General features: G+C 38.9%; 1 protein-coding gene across 4 annotated transcripts in view; it reads left to right on the forward strand.

The window, feature by feature from the left end:
• LOC131474277 (cGMP-dependent protein kinase 1) overlaps window positions 1–27,872 on the forward strand; it is a 149,657-nt gene that overhangs the window by 62,668 nt on the left and 59,117 nt on the right. For all 4 annotated transcript variants that reach the window (XM_058652058.1, XM_058652057.1, XM_058652059.1 and 1 more), the window contains exon 4: window positions 25,446–25,551. In XM_058652058.1, the coding sequence (XP_058508041.1) occupies window positions 25,446–25,551 (106 nt within the window). The remainder of the gene's footprint in view (window positions 1–25,445; window positions 25,552–27,872) is intronic.

Consider the following 27,872-nt stretch of genomic DNA (forward strand, 5'->3'; position numbering starts at 1 on the left):
ACTACAAACGTACTCAGAATTGTGCTTTTTTTGAGTTTCCTCATAACAAGAAGGTCACCAGGTTTGAATTCTTGTTCGCCTGTAGGTTCTCTAGCTTCCTCCCACATGTCCAAAAACATGCAGAGGACACTTTAAATTGCCTGTAGGTGTGAACGTGTGAGTGCGTGGTTGTTCATCTCTGTGTCTGTGACTCGTGAGTTAGTTTAGTCGCGTGACCGAATGTCATTTTTTGTGTTTTTCACTCCTCCACGGTGAACTCGGTGAGTTCTACGACGTTTCTGAAAGCCCCTGTGAACCCACACAGACAGCACAGACACACACACACACACTCCAGCCTGCACTTTGACAGCTGCACTTTTAGAGAGACTGTCTTTCACTTTTAGCACGCTCCATGGATGAAACATGACAGCTCTCAGAGAGCTGATGTTTAGCAGTGCCTGGGCATCAGTATTCACACACACACACTGAAACACCACTTCATGTCATGATACGACAGAAATAAAATGAAGCGGCGGCAGCAGCAGCAGCAGCAGCAGCAGCAGCAGCATCGTTCTGGAGGCCTCTGAGAACGACCCCTTTTTAGTGAGTGATAGCTCAGCCGTATTAAAACCCTTCCTTCCGCCGGCAGTCAGCAAACATTTGTCTTTCTAATCAGTCCGAGAGAGGGGAGAACGTGCTCTCACCTTTGTGTAAATCTGTGAGTGTGTAGCAGTGCGCGTCGTCTGCTCAGTCTCAGGAATCAAACTGTCAACAGTGAGTGAACCCTGTTTAGGCAGAGCAAAGACGAGTCACAGAGTCACAGGTATCTTCTTTTTTAAACGCTGAAACTATCGAGGGAGAGAAAGGATGGTAGCGCTTTGCTTCTGTTTAAATATTTAAACGGGTTTTGTCTAAGACTGTCGCTGAGCCTCGCAGGTCTCCTTCGCTTGGGTTCACTTTGTGTGAGTACTTTTATCTGATGTGATTGATATTGGACCTGGTCATGATGTCACAGGCTGGAACTGGCAACATAAACATATACCAACTACATTACATTCAATCTATTGATAAAATGGTTGACATTAGGCATGGATCATGTCACCCTAACCCTGAAACACTGAAGTAAAAACTAGAAATAAAACCTTTTTTTTTGAAGATCATTTAAGGCAAGAAATTAGTCATTTAGAAGTTAAACTGTGGTTTATGGATCAAGATATGACATATTTATAGTCAGGCAGTGAGGTTGTCAGAGGTGAATAGCTCCACTTATGAGGGTGCTCACAGTGCCGAGCAGCTGTAACTCGACCTTTCCATTTGAAATTAACCACTGGCTCAGGAACAGGACAATTATTTGACTAATTAGATTTGACTTTCAAATCGTGTTTTTGCATGGAACGCCCCTCCCCAGTTCAAATAGATAGTTGGACTGAAAACTCTAAGAAAAGTTTCATAAGTGAATTCTGCTGCTCACAAAACCCCCAGTCGTTCAGCAGTTTGATGACATAAATGCTTCTGTTCTTGCCCGTCCCTGCTCTGCCACTGCATACACACAATGCTCCCTCAGGCACTTCTGATAGTGTTTGCCATTCTTTGGTGCACTAACTTGTCCAAGGTCTCTGTTTGGACATTTAGGTTTGAAATGCACAGTAATAAATGTTATTTTATCAGCTCGCAGGGACGTGTGCCGCTGCTTTTAGATTTCAAACATTCCTCAACGGCAGAAGCAAAGCAAAGACCCGGCTCCACAATGCAGTTTGACAACAAGTCACATTCAAGGTGATTGAGCAGTGTTTCAATAGGAGCCGTCTCCTTTTAAGTGCCGGTGCTGTGTAAAGCAAAGGATGTAAGTGCACTAACATAAAAGTCATTATTACTGTGCTTTTTGAAAACTGTGCACTGCACTTGAAATATAGCACTTTAATGTAAACACAGCTCAACTCTCACATACAACTGTGTATCCTTATGAATATTTTGTTATTTTTTTGTGCTTTTTGCATGTGATGTGATTAGTTACGTGATTCCTTGAAGGCACCTCATAGCCTGTCCTCTAAGCTCCCCCAGAACAGTTGTTGTGTCCCTTTGTAAATCGCCCCCAACACCAGAATCAACATTTTTAAATACCCTCCTGCCGTCATCATGAGTTTCAGTTGCATTTTAAATTCTCCGTTTGTCAAAGGAACACAAACTTAACCACCCGTGACCTGATTTTGCTTTTGTTACAGTGGAGAGGATTCGCTATAGACAATCATCATCATCATCTTCAATCACGCTCAGGGCGACAATAGGTCAAGATGCAGCTGTATTGTTTAGATTTTGACAAACAATATAGTAGATTGTGTAAAAAATGTGCACTCGAAATGCTCTGTCGTATATACAGTACATACTGTATATATATACATATATGTATATATATATATACATACCAGCTGAAAGATTAAGATAAAAAAGAACAAAGCAACAAAAACAGCAGTGTAGGCGTGGAACAGCAGATAAATCTGTCTCCAGTGAAACGTATTTGCACGGGTTTGTGCCTCTATTTTTAGATGCGAGTCCTGATACAGTCTAATCACAGATGTAACAACTACCTGGAAACTAAAACATGTGCAGGTTTGTAAAGAGAATGGAGTGCACATGTCGCCTGGCATCTGTTCTTCATCTCATCCAATTTGTTTTTAAATTATCACACAAAATCCATTTTTTTAGTCCGATGATAGTGTCTAGTGAATATATGCGGAAAGATATATACGGTTTCTTTTGTCTTAATATCAGCTTGTACTTGAGTGGCTGCACGTCTGCTGAAGATGGCAAACTTTGGAGTGAGAGGACGGATGGATGACCTGAGATATAACTACATCTGGAGTATTATTATCTCGGTGATATAAAAAGACAGGGCAGCTCTTTGAAAAAGCAATGTATTTGACTCCTACTCCAGACTTGGTTGTGTAGATATGAACACCGTCATTAGCCGGCGCGGGGCTGTGAGGAGCCGGAGATAAGGGCTTTCAGACTCCGCCAAGCCTGTGAGTGCTCGAAAGAAATGAGGGACACCATTAAATGTACATCTGTGCTTTCTAAGAATATTCACAATAATCAGAGGTGCTGGCAGGTGCAGGTGCAGGTGAATGAGTGAGAGAATGAGTGATGGCTGCCATACCAAAAAAATACTAGCTTAAAAGGGAAGTTGGATGGTTGCAAAATCAAAGGGTAACTTCAATGATAGATAATAAGGCAATAACAACAACAAAAGACAATGTAGTTTAATAATAGAAATAGAGAGGAAGTGAGGGCAAAGAGTGTTTTTTTTTAAAGAAGTAAATATATCAACGTAGGACTTTATGGAGAGGTTTAAGGAAATGGTTGTGCTATAATCCTTGAAACAGAATCCTAATCTAAATATGGATCTAAAAATAACATCTGCTTACCACAATTAATACTAATAATAATACATTTTATTTTATTTATGCAACACTCTTAAAGACGTTTGCATACATTTAAAAGTCATAAAATCAAACCCAGGCAAGAAAATACACACAATTTATAGCTAATGCACTCACTCACTCACTTACTCATCTTCTACCCATCGACATCCGGACAGCAGAAAGCCTCCACATCTTCTGCCGCCGACTCTACCTCGACTAAGACAACGACGATGACAAAAAAAAAAAAAAAACTTACTTGTACATCTCACTTATGACTATAGCACTTAGTTTAGTTTAGTTATAGTTTGGCTTACTTGAAGCACATACTTACTTGTTTGTACCCAAATGTTAAAATGCACTTATTGTAAGACGCTTTGGTCCGCCTATCGCCCTGTGTCAGCGGGGATTGGCACAACACCTCCCATGACCCTCATGTGGAGGATCAAGCGGTAAAAGATGGATGGATAGTCTTGAACTAGTTCTTTGCGGTTGTGATGTGTGCAGTGTGGGAGAAAATATGTTCCTTAAAAAAAAAAATCCCTTTAGTTGTGTGGAAACATGATTCTTGATGATGTGAAAGTGCAAAACATAATCGTCAGATGGACTAATACAGTTTATGCAGACATTCAGATTCCGATTGCCCATTAAAACTTGGATAAAAAGACTCATTAAAGACACATCACAGTCGTTACTGCGCGAATAAAAGTAAATAAAAATGACATTTTTACGGAAATAAGGAGGATAAAAGTCACAGCATTGTTTTATTACCACATTTATGCCACATTACAAATGTTGACGAGCAAACAAACCAAGATAACGCGTATCTGAAATTTCTCTTTTCACACAACGGCTAATGAGTGTTTGGGGAAAAGACCCCAAACGCTCACAAATGAGCTTGTTGTGACTGACGTGTCCACAATCATGTCTTGATAATTTGTTGTTTATTGAACACTGTGCTGCTGTTTGCCGTGTGCTGAGGTTCAAGGGAAAACCACATTGTCACGGGGGGGGGTTAAAGGATTTCAGAGAATAAGTGAAGAAAATGCAGACGCAGAGAGAGACACACACGGGGAAGGAGAGGACATAAAGGAATGAGGGTTTGGTAGACAGAATTCCAGTGGGATGGAGTGGGGGGGCGGAAAAAAAAGAAAAAGAAAAAATCTCCTCCGTTTCTTCGGCTGCCATGGTAACACTGTTGCCACAGTGCAGCAAGAAATGTTGTGGTGAAATGGTGCTGGATGGAGGAAGGAGAGTCTGCCCATGGGTGTCCCTGAGGCACGGGCGCCCTCGGCCAGATGAAGACATGTCTGTAGTGTTTGTCTTATGTCCCTGTTTAAAGGTTCTTCTTATGTGTGTGTGCATTTGTTACTTCTGGTCTAAACACTGACCTCATCAGGACCAAAACCTGGTCCTGATGAGGCAGAACCTCATTTCTGAAGAAGATATGAATTGTGATTTGGTTAAGTTTAGGATTAGTTTGAAGAGGAATAGCTGTGCAAACCTGTATGTATGTGTGTACTTGTACATACATCTTTGTGAGGACCAAATACTCACCAAATATCAAAACACAGAAAATGTTGGCATTTTGTGAAAAGAAGACATTTTGGCTAAAATTCTGATACACCTTAAAATGACTGTTTATTAGATAAGAGTTAAGGATAATATAAAGCAGTAGAAAATAGACGAATGGACATCAGTGGGGATTTCTCTATGAATATGTTCTGTCTTCTATTTACATTTCAATACTAAATGTGGATATAACGCAATTAGAACGTGTCGTTAGTTACTTCATAACCAGCCGTTTATCATGAGAAGCTCGGCTTCTCTGGGAGTCAGTGGAGCAGTGGGCGGACACGCACGCTGGGCTTCTGTGTGATGATTGGAGGAGTTTTTGATTGACAGCATTGCAGAAACGTACACAACATTAGTGGATGCTTTTCTGCCTCAGTCCTGTGAGGATTTAGTGAGCCAAGTGTGTACACAAATAGCTGCTTGTTGTGTGTTATTTGCTTAGCAACACAGACCATTTTATATTTGTACATAAACACTGTAAATAAAAACATTAATTATGGCGTTGCCTTTTGCATAAATAACTGAGCCAAACAAAATGCAGAATTCCATTATTTTTTTTCAGGGTAGACACGGTGTATTTTCACTGCCTGGTGAGACACACAAACCTCTAAAAATACCACATTAACTGAGCTCAGCGTTATCGTGAGATACGTTGAGATATCGCTCGTATACCAGGAGGACATAGCCTAGAAATATCAAGATACTATTTATAAGCCTCATTCTTCAGCGCTCGAGGAAATGAATGTGAGTCTATGTATGTATGGTCCCCTAATGTGACGCCCAGGAGCCTGTGTGTGTGTGTGTGTGTGTGTGTGTGTGGACTCAGGGTCCCTGCTGCTATTGTGTCCCCGATTCTCAGTCGGAGCGCAGGTGTGAGTCTGCAGAGACCGAGGCTCTTCTGGGTCTCGAGCTGAATCGAAAGGTTAAGACGTGTCGTCACACAGCGGGGACAGACACTCAGACAGTGAGACAAATAGTCCCACAGCTGCAACTTTAAGCTGCTGCTCGTCTTTTCTTGAAACATTTCTTTTTTCCTTGTTGTACTCACAGCCTCTCGTGAAAACATGAACAGGCTAATAACCCATACTTGAATTTTGCTCTGGGGGAATATTGGAATAACCCAGGGCATCTCTGCAGAGGAGGATTATATTTTTCTGCAGCTTTGTTTTGGCTTTGAACTCATATGAATATATTAATATTCCTTCTTTTTTTCTCATCTAATTTTGTAATAAATGGGCTTTTAGAAAAGAGCAATTTCCTTGTTGTGAACAAAACGTTTAAAATGACTGTAAGGGACTGATATCGGTATCAGCACATACTCGAGTTTGTGATGTCGGTATCGGTATCGGACACGCAAAAGTGGTACCGTAACATCCAATTTTTAATCTCAATGAGTTTTATTCCTGGTTTACGGAAGAGTGTAAAAATGTCCACATGTAAAAAATAATAATTGAAAGAAAGAAAGAAAGAAAAAAAAAACAGCATGAATTCTGAGATTAAAGTCAGATTGGTCAGAGTTCTGAGATTAAAGCCTAAATTCTGAGTTTCCATACTGGTGAAGTAAAGGTTAAAAAAACTCAAGCCTGGAGTGTCTGAAAACGACAGACGTTGCAGTGTAAACTGTCTCCCTCATATACTGTAGTTTGAAATTGACTTGAGGAGCCGTAACAGCCAATCATCCACAAAGCAAACTGGAACGTGTGTGACTCACACTCTGCTTCTGTTTATTGACTGACTGATACTATGCACTTGTTGATCTAAGGGAAAGTGATTATGTAAGAGAAGCAGCTTCTCTCACTCACACACACAGAGAAAGAGGGAGAGAGAGAGAGAGAGAGAGAGAGAGAGTGAGACACAAATCTGGCCTTGAGAATAAGAGCTCATAACAATGAGTCTTTCATCCTTCTCTAACCTCTGTCCTTGCACTGGCTGCCAATCACACAGCCTGTTCTCTACAACACACACACACAAACACACACACACTTCATGTCTTAATTTGAGAAATATTACCTCATATTTGCCCCTGCAATCTTTGTTAAATGTGTAAAATTCACATTTAACACATTTAGAGACGGTGAAGACATTCGGTGACACAGAAATAGAATCAAAGTTTCTTGAATTCAGATGTTTAGCCTTAAAACCAAGCTCAATTTCATGCTTCATGAGAAGTGGATGAAGGGGAATAGAGTATGATATTGTCTATAATTCATATGCTATAATTCCTTTGGCCTTGTTACGTGTACACGTGGTCGAGGAGGAGAGGAGGCAGCTCTTAAAGCTGCAGTACGCATGTTTGCCTGAAAAAAAATACTTGTTGTTTATTGTTTCAGTTTCATTCACAGATTTTTGAAAAAAAATCATTCTGAGATCACAGGTCTCTGAGGTGAGCTCCTTTTATCAGGAAAACGGGGACAAAAGTCACTCTATATGCAGATGATTTTAATGTAATTATCAGCAATTCCAAAAAATAAATAAATCAAATCCTGCTTGCTGCACCTTTAGAGTTTATTAGATTATTCATTCAGATGAATGTCAGAAGGCTAAATATTTACTTTTGTTTCCTCATGTGTCAAAGAGAAACCAGCAGATTTTGAAGTTTGAAACTTGAATTTGTTAAATAGAGATAAATAATTTAGGTCTGCAACTCAGGATTATTTTCACAATCGATCGCTCTGTGGAATCACTTGGTTTATAAAATCAGTGATGAGTCCAACTTGGAGATGATGAAAAATATTAACAGAAAATATTCACTTTTTAGAAGCTGAAAAGCCAGAAAACCCTCAAACTGATTAGTCAATATTTAGTAGAATATAATATAAGAATACAAACTTATTGGAAGAGTAGTTTAATATTAATTTAGTAATAATCAATTAATCAAGTTATTATTTCAGCCCTAGAAACGTTACACAAATAAGATACTTAAAACAGTTGTATAAATGCTTACTATTGACAAAATTATACTTATTATTAGAGGTAGACCGATATAGTTTATTGTATGACATCTAACAGTCTAATTAATAATAACTCACAAAACCTTCATTCATTGAATTTGTTTTTTCTCTCTGCAGTCAACTTGTGTATTTTATATATAAAAAATAAAGCATAAAGTTAATATTAGGGAATCAAAAAAATAAACTTTGTAAAGCTTTTGGATGTGATTTTGCAAGATTATTCAGAACATGGGGTCTCCCTTGTTTATTTATTGATTGTTTTATGCAGTACAGTCAGTACAGTAACAAGAAAAAAAACTCACTTAAATAAGGAATATCTGATTAGGTACATTGTCCTTTCAACGCCTCAGAAATGACATCTGTAATTGCATTTCAAGGAAATTATATGCTGGCTGGATTATGTGGCATTTATGTGGCTAATGGAAGTGACACTTGCTGATTTAATTAGTGTTTACAGTTTAACATTATTTCTAAGAGCAGTTTCTCTGTGGATTTCACGTCTGTTAACAGAATAATTATCCTTTTTTCCCTTTCAATGACACACACACATGCTGTCATCAAACGCTAGCATCACACACACACACACGCTCAGAAACATGTCATGCTGTGACGAAGCAGAGGGGAAGAAGAATAATCGCTCTGGCTTTGTGTGGTGTATTTTTGGTGGGTTTTGCAGAGATGTGACGTTTGTGTCTCAGTAGGTTAACAGAAATGAAAAAACAACAACAACAGCACAGCAAGACATTTATTCAGTCTTGGAAAAGTATCTAAAAGGGATATTTGAGTAAAAGTACGAGTATCTTACCAGAAAATGACAATATTACTTAAGTAAAAGTCTTAAAGTGTATGACATTTATTGTACTTCTATAAATGTATAACATCTATAGTAGAGTACAGTATGATTTTAATGTAAAAATGCCAAATAAATAAATAAATAAAATCTTGCTTGCTGCACCTTTAGGGTTTATTAATTTATTTGTTGGGATGAATGTCAGAGGGTTAAATATTGACCTTTTTTTTGCTCCTGTGTGAACAAAGGTAAAGTATCTAAAAGGGATATTTGAGTAAAAGTATAGTACCAGAAAATTAGAATATTACTTAAGTGAAAGTCTTACAGTATATGACATTTATTGTACTTAAGTATCAAAAGTAATTTTCTGATATAAAATGTACTTAAGTTTTAGAAGTAAGTATTTAAAAAAAAGTGAGGAATTGAGTGACGGTGGCTCAGTGGTGGAGTGAGTCCTCTTTTAACTGGAAGGTTGTGCGTTAGATTCCAGATTGTCCTTGGGCAAAGTAAAGTTTGGATTTGTTGTTTCCTTCCTTCTTGTTTTCAGAAGTAAAGATAAGATGATTTTCATACTTAAGAGTCGACATGAAGATATCCAGATATTTTACCTCCTGCCAAATCGGTAATTTGATAGATTTCCGTTTTGAGGAGTTTGGAGCTAACGCAGAGAAACACGTTACCCAAAACAACCCAGAGCGAGATCTAAGAATAACCCAGTCAGTTATTGATGAACAGCAAATTTACTTAATTTCCCCCATTTGATTTTCTACAGCCGGCTTCAGTGCTGAGATTCATTCGTTATTCGTTGTTTTAAATGATATTTCTTCAGTTTTTATCGCTTCATTGTCTACAATGATGAGGACAACATGAGGACACAGTGCTTACATCATGACAACATGAAATGAAGCCTGTGTAAAAGAGTAGATTGAAGAGAGTAGATTGAAGAGATTGAAGAGTGAATTTCTCTGTGAGATGAATAAAGTATCTATCAATCTATCTATCTATCTATCTATCTATCTATCTAGATTCATTCCTTTAAATGAGAAAGGTCCTCTGAACAGGGGGTTACCATACTGTGTGTGTGTGGGCGGGGGGGGGGGGGGCAAAGTGATTGCAGTGATTATGGCTTTGAAGAAGAACTATATGATACCAGCGTTTGCTCTGCTGCTCTTCGACGTAACACATTGTTCCCGTGTTCTTACTCATTTGTCTACCTCCTGTGAAAAGAGAAATTTAACTGTTCCTCTTGACCCACGTGGGCCAGACTTCTCCGCTTGGAGTGAGACATCTATTATTAGAGAGTCTACATTTTTATAAAAGCTGTAGTGTTTAAATTTTTATTACAGTCCATCACTGTGAGTCTCTTGACTTGCTCTGACCTTTGTGTGTCTACATTAAATATGAAAATAAAACTACACTATTTCACCATATACTCACAATTGTGATGATATTACTCATTTATTTCCACGGTTAATGGTTCATGTTTTTTTTAGCTTTAAATTTGTCGACAATAGACAGACAGTGCCTTTAAATATAAAGCTCCTGTTGACAGGTAGATTAGATTAGATAAGATTAGACGTTACTGATGCAGCACCAGGCAAATTCACTTGTCACAGTCTGAGGTGGACAACTATGAATAGAACAAGCTATAAAGAAAGAGAACAAATGCAAATAGAAAATGGAAATAATAGGTTGGATGTCCTTTCATGTGAGTTTTGTGGTCAATGTTTTCTGGCACTTCCTGTTTCGGATGGCCGACTTCCTGTTGGGAGGTCATGGCTTGTCGTCTCACGTATGAAGTTTTGAGCCGATCGGTCAATGTACGGTGAAGTTACACGGCACTTCGAATGGTCGAAGTTCGCCCAAATTCCGATGGTTGCCATGGCCACGCCCCTTTGAATCTGCAAGACCTTTTGATAACATTTCATCTTTGATTTGTCTAGTACAAATTGTATCTTATGTTGGTGTGATTAACAAGCTCAGACACGTTTGTTTGTTTACGAAACGCGCACCAAATTCAAAATGGCTGTTAAGTTGAGACCAACTTAAGCAACTTGTGCTACTGTGTCATTCTGCACCATTTTTACATTATTTTATAACATTTTTCACCAACATTTCAGGAATTTCATTAGGTGAGTGCTTGGGCCTAGTACTAAAGTACTAAAGTAATAATTCTTTTATATCTCATATATAAAATATATGAGAAGACATTGTATGTATAATAGATTAACCTTCACTGTGGGAAGAGGCGTATTATTGCACATATGTACATTATAATATTTCATTGTTACTGTAGAAACAGCCAGTGAAGGAAAGGAGCAATATGAAATGGATATTTATATTATAAAATCAATACAAAACTAACCCAAACATCATTTCATCCTAATGCTCTTTGTATTTTTAATGTTTTTCACAACTTTATCTCAATACTGCACAGTTAAATATGTTTTTTTGTGGTGTAAACTCGATGTTTTAATTGCCGTCGTCTATACTTTGGCACTCAAACTTGAAATCCTCACCTGTTGAAATTATTACAAAGGTAGAATAAAAAAGAAGCAATTGAGAGCTGCAGAAGGTTTAATTATCTGTTAAATAATTACCTAATTATTGCTGCCATGTGCTTTGTTCTTCATCTACACTTAGTGTGCACTTATTGCTGCCTGATGTTATTCGTTGTGCCGTATGTATGCTGCTGCTAAGTGACGCTGTTTCGCTTATAAAAGGAATTTTGATCTCAGCGTGACTTCCCAGTAAGATTAAGTTGAAATTAAATAAACCAAAACAAAAAAATATGATTTGTAAAAGTGTGCTTGATCATGATTATTTGGGTCAAAATTGAAATAACGACTATTTCAAACGTTTGCTCATTGACTTCAAGTGAAAACAAATGAAATTAATTTTACATTAAGTGGCTTTGAACATCGTATATACTGTATCTTTACTCACGCCGACATGAAAGCGGGACAAGAAAACACCATTACAACATTAAAAGCGTTATTTTCAGATTGTTTTCTTTTGATGTTTGGGGCCATATTCATAATTGAAACACAATCTTTGATGAATTGCACAGCCCTAATTAGTAAAACACATTTATGCTTTTTAAATGTCACATTTATTACGCAATGTAGCATCAACAGTTTTGTATGTATATCCTGAAATGTAAGCTGCTCATTTTTAAATCAAAGCAGATTGAAATAATGGAAAACCCTTAAGAGACAACAGCAGTGAGCTCATGGACAGCGACGAGGACAGAAAAGCATTGTTTGGTTTTCATGATCACAGTCCACTGCGCTTGGTTTGTGGAGTGTTGTTACATAACGTCTACATAAAAACTCAATCTGATGACATAAGACTTATTCAACTGTTAGCTAACCCAGCCCAGGCTGCCCAATCAACTCTTACACTCACTCAGCTCCAAGAGCTGCAGCTCGGTTACCAACAGCTCCAAGTGATGTTGGCTCGGGATCTTTGTGGTCCTCCAAGACATTAATGTCCACTTCAGAAGATCTGGAGGAGGCCCTTCATTTTATCACTGCCGTCTGTGACACATGTGCCTTCCAGTTCAGTAATTTTCACTAATTTAGTGATGAAGAACTGGACTCCTGCTTGACTTTCTTTGTCTCAGAGGGTTCTTTTTTAAGGTGGGGCTAACGGGGTTTGGAGTTATTAGCTTCACTTTTAATTATAATGAGTGTTCCCTTCAGTTTTCTGTCAATGTCAGAGCAGGGTAGGGACACGCAGTGATTCTGTACCATTTTTATATTATTTTATATCATTTTTCACCAACGTTTCAGGAATTTCAGTAGGTGAGTGCTTGGGCCTAAAGTAATCATTTTTTTTATCTCATATATAAAATATATGAGAAGACATTGTATGTATAATAGATTAACCTTCACTCGTGGGAAGAGGCGTATTATTGCACATATGTACATTATAATATTTCATAGTTACTGTAGAAACAGCCAGTGAGGGAAAGGAGCAATATGAAATGGATATTTATATTATAAAATCAATACAAAACTAACCTAAACATCATTTCATCGTAATTCTCTTTTTTCCCCACAACTTTATCTCAATACTGCACAGGTGAATGTGTTTTTTTGTGGTGTAAACTCAAATTTTTAATTGCCATCGTCCATACTTGAAATCCACTCAAACTTGAAATCCACTCAAACTTGAAGTGTTGTAATCAGGTGTGTTGTATCAGGGTCTACAACATGCAGGGCAGTGGGTACCTGAGGATCAGGATTGGGAAACACTGAACTAAGCTAACACCTGCAGACCTAAGATAAAGCCCTGCCTCACACTAGAAGATAATTGGCCAGATTTTGGTCCTGATCTTGGCCTTCAGACAATCTTGGGTCTCTTACAGTTTTAGGCTGTTTTGACCAGATTATCTGGCCAGATTATCCCGCAGTGTAATGGATTCGGGTCTTCCCGATTTCAAAACATAAACAGCAATTGGAGGCGTCAGTAGAACCCCGTGATAACCAATAATAGCGAGTTGACCGGGAAATGGATGTTGCATGCTTTTGTTTAGAAACGTAATTTGTACAAGCCTTGCTCCTAGCACAAAACATTGCACACACATCAGTTATTAATTGACGTCACTGTCACTCCACGTCCATGTCTGTTTACGTTCTGAAGAGTTTCTGTGAGATCCCAAATCCCTGGAATCTCCTCCCTGAAATCGTTTGATTAAATGCCAAGTGTGTGGTCCTGCGTCTCTAAACTGGATCATCTATAGTCTGTGTTTTCTCAGGATTAAAACGTTGAAAATCGGTCACAAAGTTTGTTGTGTCTGTGGTCTACCATGTTTTTAAAATCAAGTCAGATTGGAAAATCCTCGAGTGCGTGACAGGCTCAACAGTCCCTGGACCTACAGTGGTATCTGGTACGTGATATCATGTGTTAATTTCTTCAATGAAGTAACTGAAATAGTCATGTGAATTTTTGAAAATGTTTTCAAATGAAAACATAATAGAGTGGATGTAGCCTGAGAGAATGAACGCATGGCTCCAGACTCTCACTCTCGGTTTGCTTGTTGAAATTAAAATATTTTACAACAATGAACTTCACGTGGCACAGTTGAAAATAGCTTCAGGCAACAGTGAATGCAAATGATCTTTGCTGTTAGAACGTTACCCATCATGACTCACCACTGTCCATCAAGAGACGCCATTACTTGAATGATCGGAGGCGTACCAGAGACTGTGATGAGGTCCACTCAATTTGAATTTTGAATAACAATGAGTCCTCCTGCTCAGCATTACAAAGTCTGTAAACTGGAAACAGACAGTGTTTACCACTCTGAAGGAATAACACAACCGACTGTGCAATCACAGAGCTAATTTTAGATGAACCACTCTCCTACAGGATAATGGAATACTCCAGGATGAAAAAAAAGAGTGGAGTGAGTTGTGTTAAAATAGTATGTTTTTTATTTTATTTTTAACAATGGAGCAATTTTTGTTTAATTAATTTTTTTTTGGCATCATTCAAAATTAATGTCATTATAACCTGCCAGCATTATGTAAATTAATGATGTGAGAGAGCAAGCTTGAGGCCTAATGTATAAAAAAAAAGATGTTTTGACATTGTGAATATTAAGTGAAGTCTGATTGACCAGTGTCCATAATGTCAGAATAAATCAGAATTTCAGAGACAAATCTCTTTGGGGTTGTATCCAAAACCTTTTTACCTCCAGAAGTAAGGTAACACGACAGAAAAATGCAGATTAAGATTCAGATTCAGAACATTTAGTCTTGTGAGCACAGTGCGTGTTCCTCAAGAGCAAAGCTTTTCCCGTCTTTTATGAGAGTTTGAAGGGTTGCAATTAGGAAATAACGGCATGGTAGCGTCATTGAAGTATCTCATATCATTAAAAGATGGAACTTTGATACGTGGGACATTTATATCGATACAGTGGTTCATGTATTTACGGCCTGAGCACCGACTGGTGCAAAGACCCGATTGTGTCGCTCTGATTATTCTTTTTTTTCATCATTTTCTTTCACTTATTCTTTGAAGCCCACCATGTCCAAACACCAAACACCGGCACATCAGGACCTGTGAAAACTGCAAGTTTTTTAGCAATCTGATGATTTTGCAAGTATTATGTTTAGATATTCTGGGTTCCCACTAGCCTTGCAGCAGGCTTCTACGATGATAACCTGCAAAGCCGGACATTGCGTCACCTACTGGCAACTGTCTTGGGTCACACAATGGCCATTGAGGTCACTCACACCCTGTATGGGGGGTGTGAGGGCCCTTCCAGAGCTGCTTGTAGCCCTAGTGATGTATTTGTATCTTTTATTTTATATCATCTATTTTTTATTTGCCAATTTGTACATGGTTAGAAAGAGTCTTAAAGAGGCAATAAAACAAGCAATATAATCTTTAATACCGAGTGTTTCAGAGACGGAGGGATTGACTTGAGCCAAACGTTGCTCATCTGTTGAGAGGAGCTCAGGATGGAGCGATGCGATCCCAAAATGTAGCATTCTAACAACATGCTGATGAAACTCAGTCAACTTTTTCCCAGAGACCCTAACAATTTCTGCTCAAATTGGATATTTCAATAAATAAAATATGGGTCATCATGGCTGTGCATGTGTGGACGGTTGGCGGGATAATGTTCAATTTAATATTTTGCGAGCAGCTGCTGCTCTGTGTCCATAGACTCCACACGAGGCGACTATTGGCAGAACTGGCAGCTGGAGGTTGTATTAATTTAAGCCGTCCAGGACGCTGTGGTTGGGATTCACTGAACTGTCAAAGCTGTCATAAGAGCACACGCAATCACAAGACTCTCACTGCCCCAGTTCACAGTTAGTCTTGTAAGTCACTGTTTGTCATTTAGCTCAGAAATTTTAGCACGTTTACAAGTGGCAAACATGATGGAATGTATCAGTTTTCCTGCTCTACACTGCATTCCTTTATGCCTCAGTAATAACAGCCAAAAATTAGGTCCATAATTAGAATCTCATCAAACGTTTTCCTTCTTCTTTAGGCTTTCTGACACTGCAGTCTGGCGTAAATGACCTGTCCTGCTTTCTCACGCTCTGACGAGCTCATCCAGATGTAATCAGACCTGGCTGATGTTATTAATGACTTGAGGGAAAAGGAGATTACGCTCCTCCACCACACAGCCCCTCACAGCAACGCTCACTCGATGCTCCCCGAAAACAAACGGTGTAAGGGAGCAGAGTTTATGTGGTTTTCAGTGTGGTTTTGATGGATTTATGAGAAATCACTGGTGGGGGGAGTTGAAAATGGTGGTAACAGAAATGAAGTTGCCAGAGTAAACTGGGTCTGAGCTGCTTTTCATGAGTTTTCTTTGAAAATCATCATCAAACATACTTGTATATACTCCTCTGTACTCAAATAATACCAAGCCTCGTCAGTATGAAGCTGCCAGACTGTCGGAGCTGCACATACAGTATTTCACAATAAAAGATGCTGGAGTGCTTTTACTTTGAAACGGGAATAGGACGTGTTGTGTTTTTGACACATGCACGTCATTTTCAGTGTATATTTTTTGCTGTGAGAAAAAATAGGCGATAGTAACATGTCCCACACCCAACTCTTGGGTCCTTGAAATCCTTGAAAGTTTGGGAATTTAAATCTTCTTTTTCAAGGCCCTTGAAAGTTTTCGAAAATCGCCTTAAATAGACACGGGTCATTAAATTTTGTGCAATAAAGAAGTTAAGTTAATACTTAAAATGCCACCTACTGTTTCATGCCATGCATTGCTTGATGTACATAGACGTCAAGTTGTAATTACTAGCGGTAACACTGTCCACTGTCTCTCTCTCTCCGTCGTTGACGTGAGATTTGTTGCACAACAACGAGCGAGTAACGTTAAGCAAGAAAGACGTGATGCCTGCGAAAGAAAATTCCAACATCTCACCAAAGAAAATGACAAAGACTGACTTTGACCCATGATCCCAAAAAGGACAATCACTTGTCCAGATGCAGAGCATGCTGCAAATCAATAAAAGTGGACGCCATCATGGGTGAAGCGGCTCTTACAAAGTTGCCCTCCCATCTTAAGCTGTGTCAGCATATTTGGTCTTTGAATTGGGGGGGAATTGATCCTGGAAAGTCCTTGACAAGCTGCAATACTTGATGGGAAAGCTCATATTGATCGATACTAGATATCCAACTAATATTTATTCTCATAATCGATTATTAGCTCAATTAATCGAGTACTTGTTTGGTCCAGAAAATGTCAGAAAACGCTGAAAAATGTTGATTGTTGTTTCCCAAACCTGGAAATAATACAACAAACAAAAATTATATAGTTTTAATGATTTTGTTTGTCATATGGAGCAAAGAAACCAGAAAATATTCACATTTAAGAAGCTGAAAAATCAGAGACCTTTCGAACCGACTAATGGATTATCAAAATAGTTTACATTAATTTAGTTTTCGATTAGTAATCACTGCAGCGGCAGCTGGATACAAGTTCAAAAACTCCAGACAATTATTCCTGAGTGGGAATCAGTACAGTCGATGTGTTCAGTAATTAGTTTACAGACACGACTCCTGTTCTCAGAGGTGTATTTCATAACCCCCACTTGCAATCATGCACAATTGCTAAAGTGTCAACTCTTACTCAAACACACCCTCATCATAACCGAGACAGCGACGGAGACACGCGGAGATTAATATTTCCAAGGATTCCAGACCCACTTTCTCTGATTTGATTGGTTAACTCGGAAGCCTTTGACGCTAACAATATATCGTGCCAAGTCAAAAAACTTTCCATCATTTGTCACAAGCTTATTATAATGGGAGTTTTGTGTTTCTTCTCCAGAGCTAATGCACCTACTGGCACCGCAGGAGGCTGATCATAAATGCTGATTTCCCCTGCATCTATTATACAGATGCTTGTGGAGAGACACAGGGAGCTTATTTAAGAACTTATTTTCTGTCAGATTCTTTAAGAACACTTTCAAAAATTATGTTTATCATGCGAGTGTTTCCTCTCCCACTTCACTGTTTGCCACCCAGGTGTAATTTTCTTTTAAGGGCCACGTTTTGCGCCCGCTCCGTGGTGCTGTAGGAAAAGAAATGTGGATGATCTGCCGTGTAAATTGCAGGCGCTTTGTGCTGCGGCTGAATCACCGTGGGCCAGACAGCCACATTAAAAGTTATGGCACCTACAACAAAAGGAGATTACAGTAACACGTAATAAGGTCGTGATGTTTTTTCACGTGTCAGGGCCCGTGAGAGTTAAGCGGAGAAGAGGAGACACTTTGCTGATGTCATCCTGCATTCATATAATTTTGATTTGATTACAAGAACAAACACACGTGGAGCATTTGCATAATGCCCCGAGCTGAAATTCACTTACAGTGAATTATGACTGATCCAAATGAGCGAGTGACTCCCTTCGCGTCCTGCATCTTGCTGGTAACACACACACACACACACACACACACACACACACACACAGACACACGCATGAATATTATCTCTTAGTGTTTCTCTTTTTGGTTGTATTTACAATCAACACTCTCGATCCGCTGCAGTGAATAATGAGGAGAAATGTACGGGTGACAATCACCTGCAATCGAGGACAGGGCAGAGCAGAGAAGGAGCACCGCAACAAAAAAAAAATACATGATAATGATATCGTGCTCAGCTGTGGGCAGCGCGGCTATGAATAGCCATCCATTATTCTGAGAAGAAATTCAATTTAGACAAGCGTACAAGGGCAGAGAGGAAAATGGATGCATTTGTGTGATTTTGATTAAAAAAAAAAGGAAACGTTGCAGATTGCTAGGTAACGCACGTTTGAAACAGCAAATGTGATATAAATATATAAGCATGTTAAAGGTCACTCAGTGTGGTTTACAGAACTCATGGTTCACAAAGAAATGATGAAAGGCACAGTGAGGCCAGCTATGATATGGCTTGGAGACAGTGGTACGGTTTAAAAGTGACAGAGCTGAAGATGCTGAGATCTTCACTGGGAGTGAGCGGGATGGACAGGATTAGAAATGAGCATATTCCAGGGACAGCTCAGCTTAAACAGTTAGGAAATAAAGTCAAAGAGTCCAGCTTTGGGAGGGGACAGTGATTATATTGGACAAATGATGTTGAAGATGGAGCTGCTGGGCAGGAGGAAAAGCAGAAGACCACAGAGAAGGTTCATGGGTGTTGTGAAGGACGAGATGAGGACAGTTGGTGTAGCAGAAGAGAAGACAAGGGAGAGGACAAGATGGAGGCAGGTGGTCCAATGTGGCGAGGGAGAAGCCACACACATTATAATTAAAATTTGAACAGTGCAAGTCGTAAAGACTGATAAGAAACAAATACAATTCCTAGTGTGTCGACAGGATGAACATTTCAGATTTAAATATCTTAAATATTTAAACGGTTATAAGAGTAAAGTGACACCATGGGAATAGTTGAGATGAAGTCACAGCAGCATCTTTTCAGTTATTTTCTTCCTATTCATATTTATAGAAATGCTGAATGTTTGAGTGTTAGTAAGGGTAATTTAAGGTTAAGGTGAGAGCCAGAAGATTTCAGAATTTAAATTGGGCTTCAGCGGCACTGTCAAATTTAGGAATGGCTAATTTAGAGGAATAAGAGTGTTAAAAGAGGTCTTCTTTTGGCCTCTCCCTTTAGGGGGCGCCACAGCGAATCATCTGCCACTTCTGTGACACCAACTGTCCTCATGTCCTCCTTCACAAAATCCATGAACCTTCTGTGGTCTTCTTCTTTTACCTCCTGCTCCATCTTCAACATCTTTTGTCCAATATATTCAATATGCCTCAAATATCACCATTAAAAGAGATCAAAGGAGTACAAATACATTACAAAAGACGTATAAATATAAATATATACATTAACATAACATACATTGCGAGAAGGTTGAAGAAAAATAGGTCCATGTACTTAGGAATAGGAATTGTAGGGTTGTACTGCTTTGCACATACAGTATTATGTTAATTTTCCACACCATCAACTATAAACAGTACATTTGTTAAATATTACATTTGTAGTTGCCATTACATGCCTGATAAAGCCCTGAAGATCGCTCAGCCGGAGCATGAAAACATCCCCGCAACTCTCCATCGCGGCACGTACAGTAGCACCTGAGGTGTTTATGTGCCACCAGAAAGCCGTAGAGCTCCTGGCTGGCAACACATCGGCATCATAAGACATTAATCTGCTGCCTCGCTGCGCGATAACTAGCTCCCTGGGTCTCACCGCAATTTAGTCAAGTCTTCGAATAATACGTTTACCTGCTCTGGTGTGCTGCAAGCTTCCTACATATCTGATTTCCCAGTGCCCCACACTCCCACTTTCTGCCAAAACACTCCATTGCACAGTGCACAGCGGGGCAATGATGTCTAACCTCCCACTCTTGATGCTTCAGGGTCAAATTAAAGACTGTTCTAATCATTTCTCTGAAGACCCATCACCATATACTGTATGAGCGTTGTTGGTTGGAGGACAAGTGGAGTGTGATATTGTGGATCACGTCGCCACTGGTTGTTTCTTATCTTATCTCACGTGTCAATGTTTACCTACATGTGTAGCAGCAGCACGAGCGCGTTCATACCTGAGAAAGGCACTTCTGATGTGCACGTGCAACTGGTTTGAGAAGCAAATGACTGCATATGTAATATCTGTATACATTTTTCTGTATGTGTGTGTGTGGGTTCCTGCTCCAAGAAAGTGTTTCCAAGTAAAAACTGAGTCAGGGCTGTGTAATGAGGGCATTTCCCCCGAGTTTCAAACCTATTTTAAACAGCTGCCAGAAAGAAAGATTTGTGGAGTCTGTGGGAGTGAGTTCACATACTTGTGTGTATACATGCATTCTCTCTCTGTGTGTATATATAGAGTATATAGACATGGGACAATATGGACATTTCTTGAAAAATGGGCAAAAGCCTGTCTGTAATTTGCCTATATTTAGTTTTTCCCGTCTGTATTATTCAGGAAGTGTGTGTCTTCCTTATTTGTGCATACTTTATTAATAGTAATGATAAGTTGTGCATTTCATGTCACGACTGACAGAAGGAAGGCGAAAGCACAACAGCTGCCGCTATTAAGTGAAGCAGCTGTGAAAACAAACTAGAACATACTGGAATTTTACAATAACATATCACTGACATTACAAAAGAATGTTATGATATGTTTTAGTACTGCTCTGTTGAGGTTCCGATTGAGCAGAGCCGATACTAAAACGTGACGCCGACAGACTGCCGGCCACTGATTAGTCAGAGAGTGTCGTCACTGGAAGAGTCACGAGCGCGACGTCTGACACAAGAATCAAAGCGAACAATGCTGAGCTGTAGATTAAAGTTAAAAAGACTTAAAAAATCCTGTAAACGTGCGTTAATGGGAGTACAGTTTGTGGAATGAAATACTTGTTCTTAATTCTCATCCCAAATAATGTTGAGGTCATACTATGATCCTTTAATGTGGCAACAATTTCAAATCACAATGTTCTGGAATAACTGGAAATATGCAACCCCCCACCCGCCCTTGTGGCACTTAAAATAATTCACTCGGACTTTGATTATAATTGATTACAATCAACTCAATGAGGACATTTTATCTCGATCTGCAATAATATGTATATATATATATATATATATATATACATATATATATATATATATGTTATATTGCAATCACTCACATGTGCCACAGTACAAATTGAGGAGTAAAAAAGTACATGCGGCGGTGTTGACCCGATCTTTTCCAGAATGACACTAACACAATCTCAACATTCCTTCGCCCCAAATCTCACTCTGAAAACTACAATATTTCCCCTGAAGAGATGAGGTAAACTTCTGCATTTGTAAAGCTAAAATACAAAAGTGCATATGCTGGAAATATGGCCATCACTTTATGTGGTGTAACGGCATTAGACATACACTATTAGGGAAGAGCCATTAAGTGCAAACACAATAGCCGTCCTAAAGTCATAGACTCATTCCCCTTCAGGTGCAGGGTTTGCTGTTATTATGAGCCTGTTTTATGACTTTACAGCTGAGAGTGGTGAGCATAAATCCCAACTTTCGTCTATTTAAAACACCACATTCTTATCAGTGAAAGTCATTTTGTAATATTTAACACTCTGAGGAAGTGTCAGAGAGTGAGGAATTCGGGTCACTCACTCAGACAAAAGTATGAAATAGACTGTCTGATGATAATTGTTATTCTAATGTTCTTTTGTTTCCCTGTGACCACACATTGTTTTGGGGTCAGACATTGATTTTTCTTTTGTCTCCTCATACGTCTGCTTGTACACTGACATTGTGAGAAAAGCCACAGATATTTTCCAAAAATCTATTCACTGGTAGCCTGAAGTGGAGCGCCGGAATCTTCGAGTCCTTGTGCGCTGTTGCTCGGTGACATTAAATAAGTCTTTGTCATATGTTTTGGTGATCATGTTTCTTGCCTCAACAAACCAGTTTTGATTGTGTGACATTAGTTTGAATCGTCTTGAACACAATGACTCTCAGAAGTGGGCTGGAGGTCTGTGGCTCTGCTGAAAACCCACGTGGATTCTTCAAGGCTGTCTTTCGCAACAGATGTCCGTTCTGTCGAGGTGAAGTGTTTTGTAATCAAAAGTGACCGAGAGCGAAAACACTGAGAATGACGGGGAAATGGCAAGAAAGAACACTTTTATGCAAGTTGGGAAACTTGTCTTTCTTTTATTCAGGAATTTGTTGCAACAAATGGAAACACAGTTGGACGTGGGAGCTCTGAGGGCTCTCGAAGCATAATGCAGGCAAACCACATACAAGGGTGAGCCAAAGCAAGACAAGTAATAACATTTCAAACTTTTGAGTCCGTTAAAATGTGTTTCTATTACGGTACGGTTTGGAACGGTAAAGCCTTGGGTTTAGGCTTGTGTTGTGACTGAGAACAGGACCTTTTCTTCTGGACTGTGCCCCGATGGTCACGTAAGAAAAATACGTAAGTGTGACGTCGTACCAATGTGGTGATAACAAGAGGCAACACAACAGACAATAATCGAGATTTGATTGTTTCCTACTGCTACCGGACATTCGCAAACATCACCTGTAACTGTAGGAGCCCTCAATCACACATGTTCACAATTAATGATTAATTCTTCATTTTACTCCACAAGTAATAATTTCCAACGGTGACATCATGTTTCATGAAAATAGCGATTGTGACATTATCTTCTCAGAAAAAGTGACCGTGATTATCAAGTGAGAAGTAGGCAACTTCTCATTTTTCTCAAAGACAGAGTTATTTAATTATAACCAGTGGAGTCGCCCCCTGGTGGCTAACTGCTACTTCCATCCTACTTCCTGGGTTTTGCTTTTCAAACTAGACCAAATCCAGTTCTACATAAAATCCATGGCTATCAGCCTCCAGTAAGATCTCCAAAGACAAAGCACTACTGCAAAGACTACAAATGGATTTTAACCTCCACCTCCTTCATTTGCAGGGTGTTTAGGTTTGGAGTTGTTGCTGGTGCCTCAGGGTAAGAACAGATTACAATCACTGCAGAAACGACTGGCTCCCAATCGCTCTGTGAAATTGTTCAGAAAAATACCAGGGTAGCTGCGTGATTGTTTCTGAATTTTTTTTTACATAACTGTCGTCAAACTCTTAGCACAATTACCTTTTATCTCAAAGAGCAATCAGTGACTCAAGGGCTTTTGTACAAAAACAAAACCTGTGGCAGAGTCGAATCAGACTCATTGACCTTCAGCCAATTAAAATGCTTCAGCGTGACTTGAAACAAGTCGTCCATGTAAGGTATTCAATTAAATCTGCTGGCAGCGATGCTGTTTTTGGCTCACTTTTGGTTCCTTTTGGCATTTCCCTCGCGTCTCCCACATGTCTCCCCCTGAATGTGTCTGGTGAGGTGGGAGGTAACGCCGTCTTTTTGTGGAATGCTTGTATTGTGGGACAGATTTCTCTCAACTTTCCAGGGACGTTGAAAACGATTTGAGGGGCTTCAGGGGGCCCTACATTCGGCCTGTTATCAGCAGTGATTCCCAACCTTATTCTTGAGGGACTGGCCATATATATTAATGATTATGTACTGTACATTACAGTCACTTAATGGGTACTAACAACTGCATTTGAAATATAGTATATATAACTCTGTATGAACCCTGTAACAATGACTCCCATCAAGAATAAAAAAAGGCCAAAACAAGATTTAGCTAAAACACTGTTGCATATAGAGAAACATGCAATGTATAGAATGTTTGGATGGTATTGGATTTAAAATTTTGAATCGTTCCAATATCCAATCCAGTGATTTTGACTATTATTGGACCAATATCGATACTGAGTATCAACTCAGCTCATTCCTAAATAATAGTAGATACAACAATAGCAGTGTTGAACTTTAAATTGTTCTATTATTTACTTTTAATTTCACTTTTAAACACACATCTTAAGAGTCCAAACAGCCAAGCTTGTATCAAGAGCTCTCACACAGTATTTCCTGATCCTTATATTTGAGAAATTCAGAAATTCTCATGTCTCTGTTGTTTTCCTCTCACAAAAATGAAGTAAATGCTAAAATAGCTATTATTTAAGAATTAGAAATGAGAACCCTGCTGACTGTTGGGTTTGAGGGTTTTTGATTATGGTCATCAATCATATAATTTAAAAGGAATTCTCACAGAATGACTGTTGTAGACCGACATAATCAGTTATGATCAGGGCCCCCCTCGCAGCTCGGGGGCCCTATAGGCAATTTTCTACACTGCCTTCTCTGATACGACTCTCCTGTAAACCCCAGAGACGGAGAGACTCGTGCCATTGGCCAAACACGGAGACAAAGATCAGTGACAGCTGTCACAATATCCAATTCATATAAACCCTAAAGCATTTCACTAACGGCAGCTTTCGCTCTGACCATTGCAGCCGAAGCGCAGCGCCACTTTACAAGACATGTATTAAAGATTTAAGTATAAGAACAAAATACTCCTGTAAATGTACATTCGCTGCCACTTTATTAGGTAAAGAGCTCATCTATACGACATGTATTGCCTTCAGAGACGACCTTCCTCATACCTCAGTTGTGGATATTTTAGGTTCTTTTGCAAGTTAGTTCAACTCCTTCGAGAACTGCTGATCTTCTGTAAAACTCTAGCAATGGCTGTACTTGAAAATCCCTGTGGATCAGCAGATTCTGAAAATACTTAGACCAGTCTGTCTGGCACTAAGAACAGTGCGGTGTTCAAAGCCACTTAAATCACCTTTTTCCACTTTCATTTCGGAGACTCAGTTTTGGCCAAGTCTGCACGGTCTAAACGCACTGAGTTGCTGCCATGTGTTTGACTGATAACATAATGTGTGTTAATGAAAGTGTACCTAATAAAGTGGTCACCGAGTGCACAGTATTTCACTCTAAAAACCGCCGTAAATTTACAGTGAATTGTCTAGTACACCTCCTCTCTCCTCGACCTGATCAGCAACAGGAAGTAACGGATGGATAACATTTAGAGTATTAATGTAAATTCACCCACACAGGCTACTGAACTATGACCCCACTCACATTCCGGTGTCAATATCAAATGCTTTAATGTGCGTATGATATATACGATTCATTATATATTCATATTGTGCAAAGCTCTTATATACTGTATACTGTATGTGCCCCTTTTTATTATTCTGTTTGCCAGTAGAAGGAAGGGAGGAAGGAAACAAAGAAGAATATTTGATGGCGTCACTCATGTCTATTCATTCTGTGTGTTCCAGCTCTTACAAATGTGAAGCTGTGGGCCATCGACCGACAATGTTTCCAGACCATCATGATGAGGACGGGACTCATCAAGCACACAGAGTATATGGAGTTCCTGAAAAGGTGAGGAACCCGGGCCTTTATTGTCCCTGAAAGACAGATGGGGTTGAATGGGGGCTTTAATCTCAAGCGCAATGAGTTCATTAAGCAAATGAATTCAGGGGAATACGTCAGAGCTGTTCTCGGAAAAAATGCCCTAATGTTTTACCACTGAATTACATAACGTTGAATACTGGTGTGTCACTGAAGAAAAAACTTTACCTTTAATAACGCTCATAAACATCCCTCTCACTATTATCGAGCTCCCCACTTTAGCTGCTTCTCTGTAGAGAAGCCCCATTATCACTTAAAAGACTTTGTCATACTCTTGTTATTTTTGCCTACATGAGAACAGGATAAAAGAAAGACTAATCAGAAAACAGAGGGAGACCAGCGCTCGGTGACGAAGATGCATGACATGCAATTATACTGGAAATCTCTCTCATCCCTTCTCTGTGTGTCTCAGCCACTTTGGTCTTCATCGAGCCAATTATAAAAAAAAAATATTGCACATCTTTTCTGTATTAAATGTGATCCACTATTATCACATTACTTCATTTGATGAAGGATATAATAGAAATTGCTCACTTACTTGCAGAAGTGCTCCTCTACCGAACCTGTGTGTGCTTAGAGTAACAAAAACCCTTGTAGAGTGCAATACTAATTTGTTGCCACAAAATACTAATTAGTTCCCACGAAATAGGTAAAACGTACACACAAAGTTTGCGAGTCTCATCTGGATTCTCAGGAGAAAGCAGCTCTGACATTATGTCAATACACATCAAAAATACACATTAAATCCCTGAACCAGAACTCTGGTTGGATGTCATTGAATATTTGCCATGTTTATTGAGTGTTGACATCAACCCTGACCTGAGGATTTTTATATTAGGTTTGAAAATGGACATTGAACAACCAGAAATTGTATAAATAATTATTGTGCTGACCTTTTTCTCAGTTAAATTGATCATTTTAAGGAATTGGAAAGAAACGTAAACTGAGCTGCTTCAACATTTTTTTTATATCAGTTCTTTACATACAGTACATACCAAATATTAATGCATTTTTTAAATTTGAACTCTTAAATTGCCATGTTTTTGTCATGATGCACCTTCATTTTATGGTCTAAAAATACACAATAAATTAATTATTTTCATTACCTTCATGTAAACTGGGTTATTTTTGGTTTGATTATTGCAGCCTGGTATAATGTAAAAGATTAGCAGAAATCTTTTTTTATATGCATTTTTTTGCAATGTCAAATTTCAGAAAATACTCACGTTAACACACCAATAATTTCTCATGAAAAAGATGAAGCTATAAAATTGTATAATTAATTATTATTTAAATGTATTTATTTCTTTTTAATTTCCTTTTTTAATTGTTTAAACCAACATCAGTCCTCATCATACATATAGAACATTCATTTTTTTAAAAGTTTTTAACCCTTAAATTGCCATGTTTTTGTCATGTTGAATCAAAAATAGTGATTTGAATGGGTTTCAATTAGGACATTTTTGGTGCTTAAGTGTGTTAGTGTGAGTATTTTAGTTAACCTTGTTTACAATAGACTAAAAAATAAAAGAATACATGAAATTGACAAAAATGCACAACCTGGCATGCATTTTTAACAATGTGCAGTGGGTGTAAGACCATGGGATAATATGAAATTTTATGTTGGGAAATGTAAGGCAACCATAGTATGTTTTCTTGTTATATTTTAAAAAAAAACATATCCTACTGAGATACGACAGTCGACTCACAGCCATGAGGTACAGCGAGTTCGGGGGGGAAATTGTTTTTTCTGTCAAAGTGTTTTTTTTTTTTCTTCTGTCGTCTGTAAACTGGAGTCGTTTGACATTTACTGGCCAGTCGGAATAAGCTTACTTTCACCCTCAATGTATCTCCACCACCCTTTCACCAGACTGCAAGACCTATAGTCCTGAAATAGATTTGAGAACAGATGAAAACACTGTTCCCTGACAGACCTGTCCAACTGAGAAGAAAAAAGAAAAAGACACAAACCACTTGCCTTCCTTTCCCAGAGCATATGAGCATGCACTGCAGCGAGGCTCTTGACTCTCAGCAGCTCTTACATAACATTCCAGTGAATATGTAAATATTGAATAGATATACTGTACATATTGCTTGGATTAGGCTCACTGTGTGTGTATGGTTTATAAACGGGTCCCTGGGGGAGAAATCAGAGATGTACAGCATTAGTTAAACCACAGTGTGTAGATCATTGTATTAATGCTCTGCTTCTTCGAAGTAGATCTAATGTAACGACTGCAACTTAATGGGTAAAACGTATTCTTCCGTCCACTCTTTTTTAACCATTTAAC

The sequence above is a fragment of the Solea solea genome, chromosome 15 (assembly GCF_958295425.1).
Source record: "Solea solea chromosome 15, fSolSol10.1, whole genome shotgun sequence".
Taxonomy (NCBI): Eukaryota; Metazoa; Chordata; class Actinopteri; order Pleuronectiformes; family Soleidae; genus Solea; species Solea solea.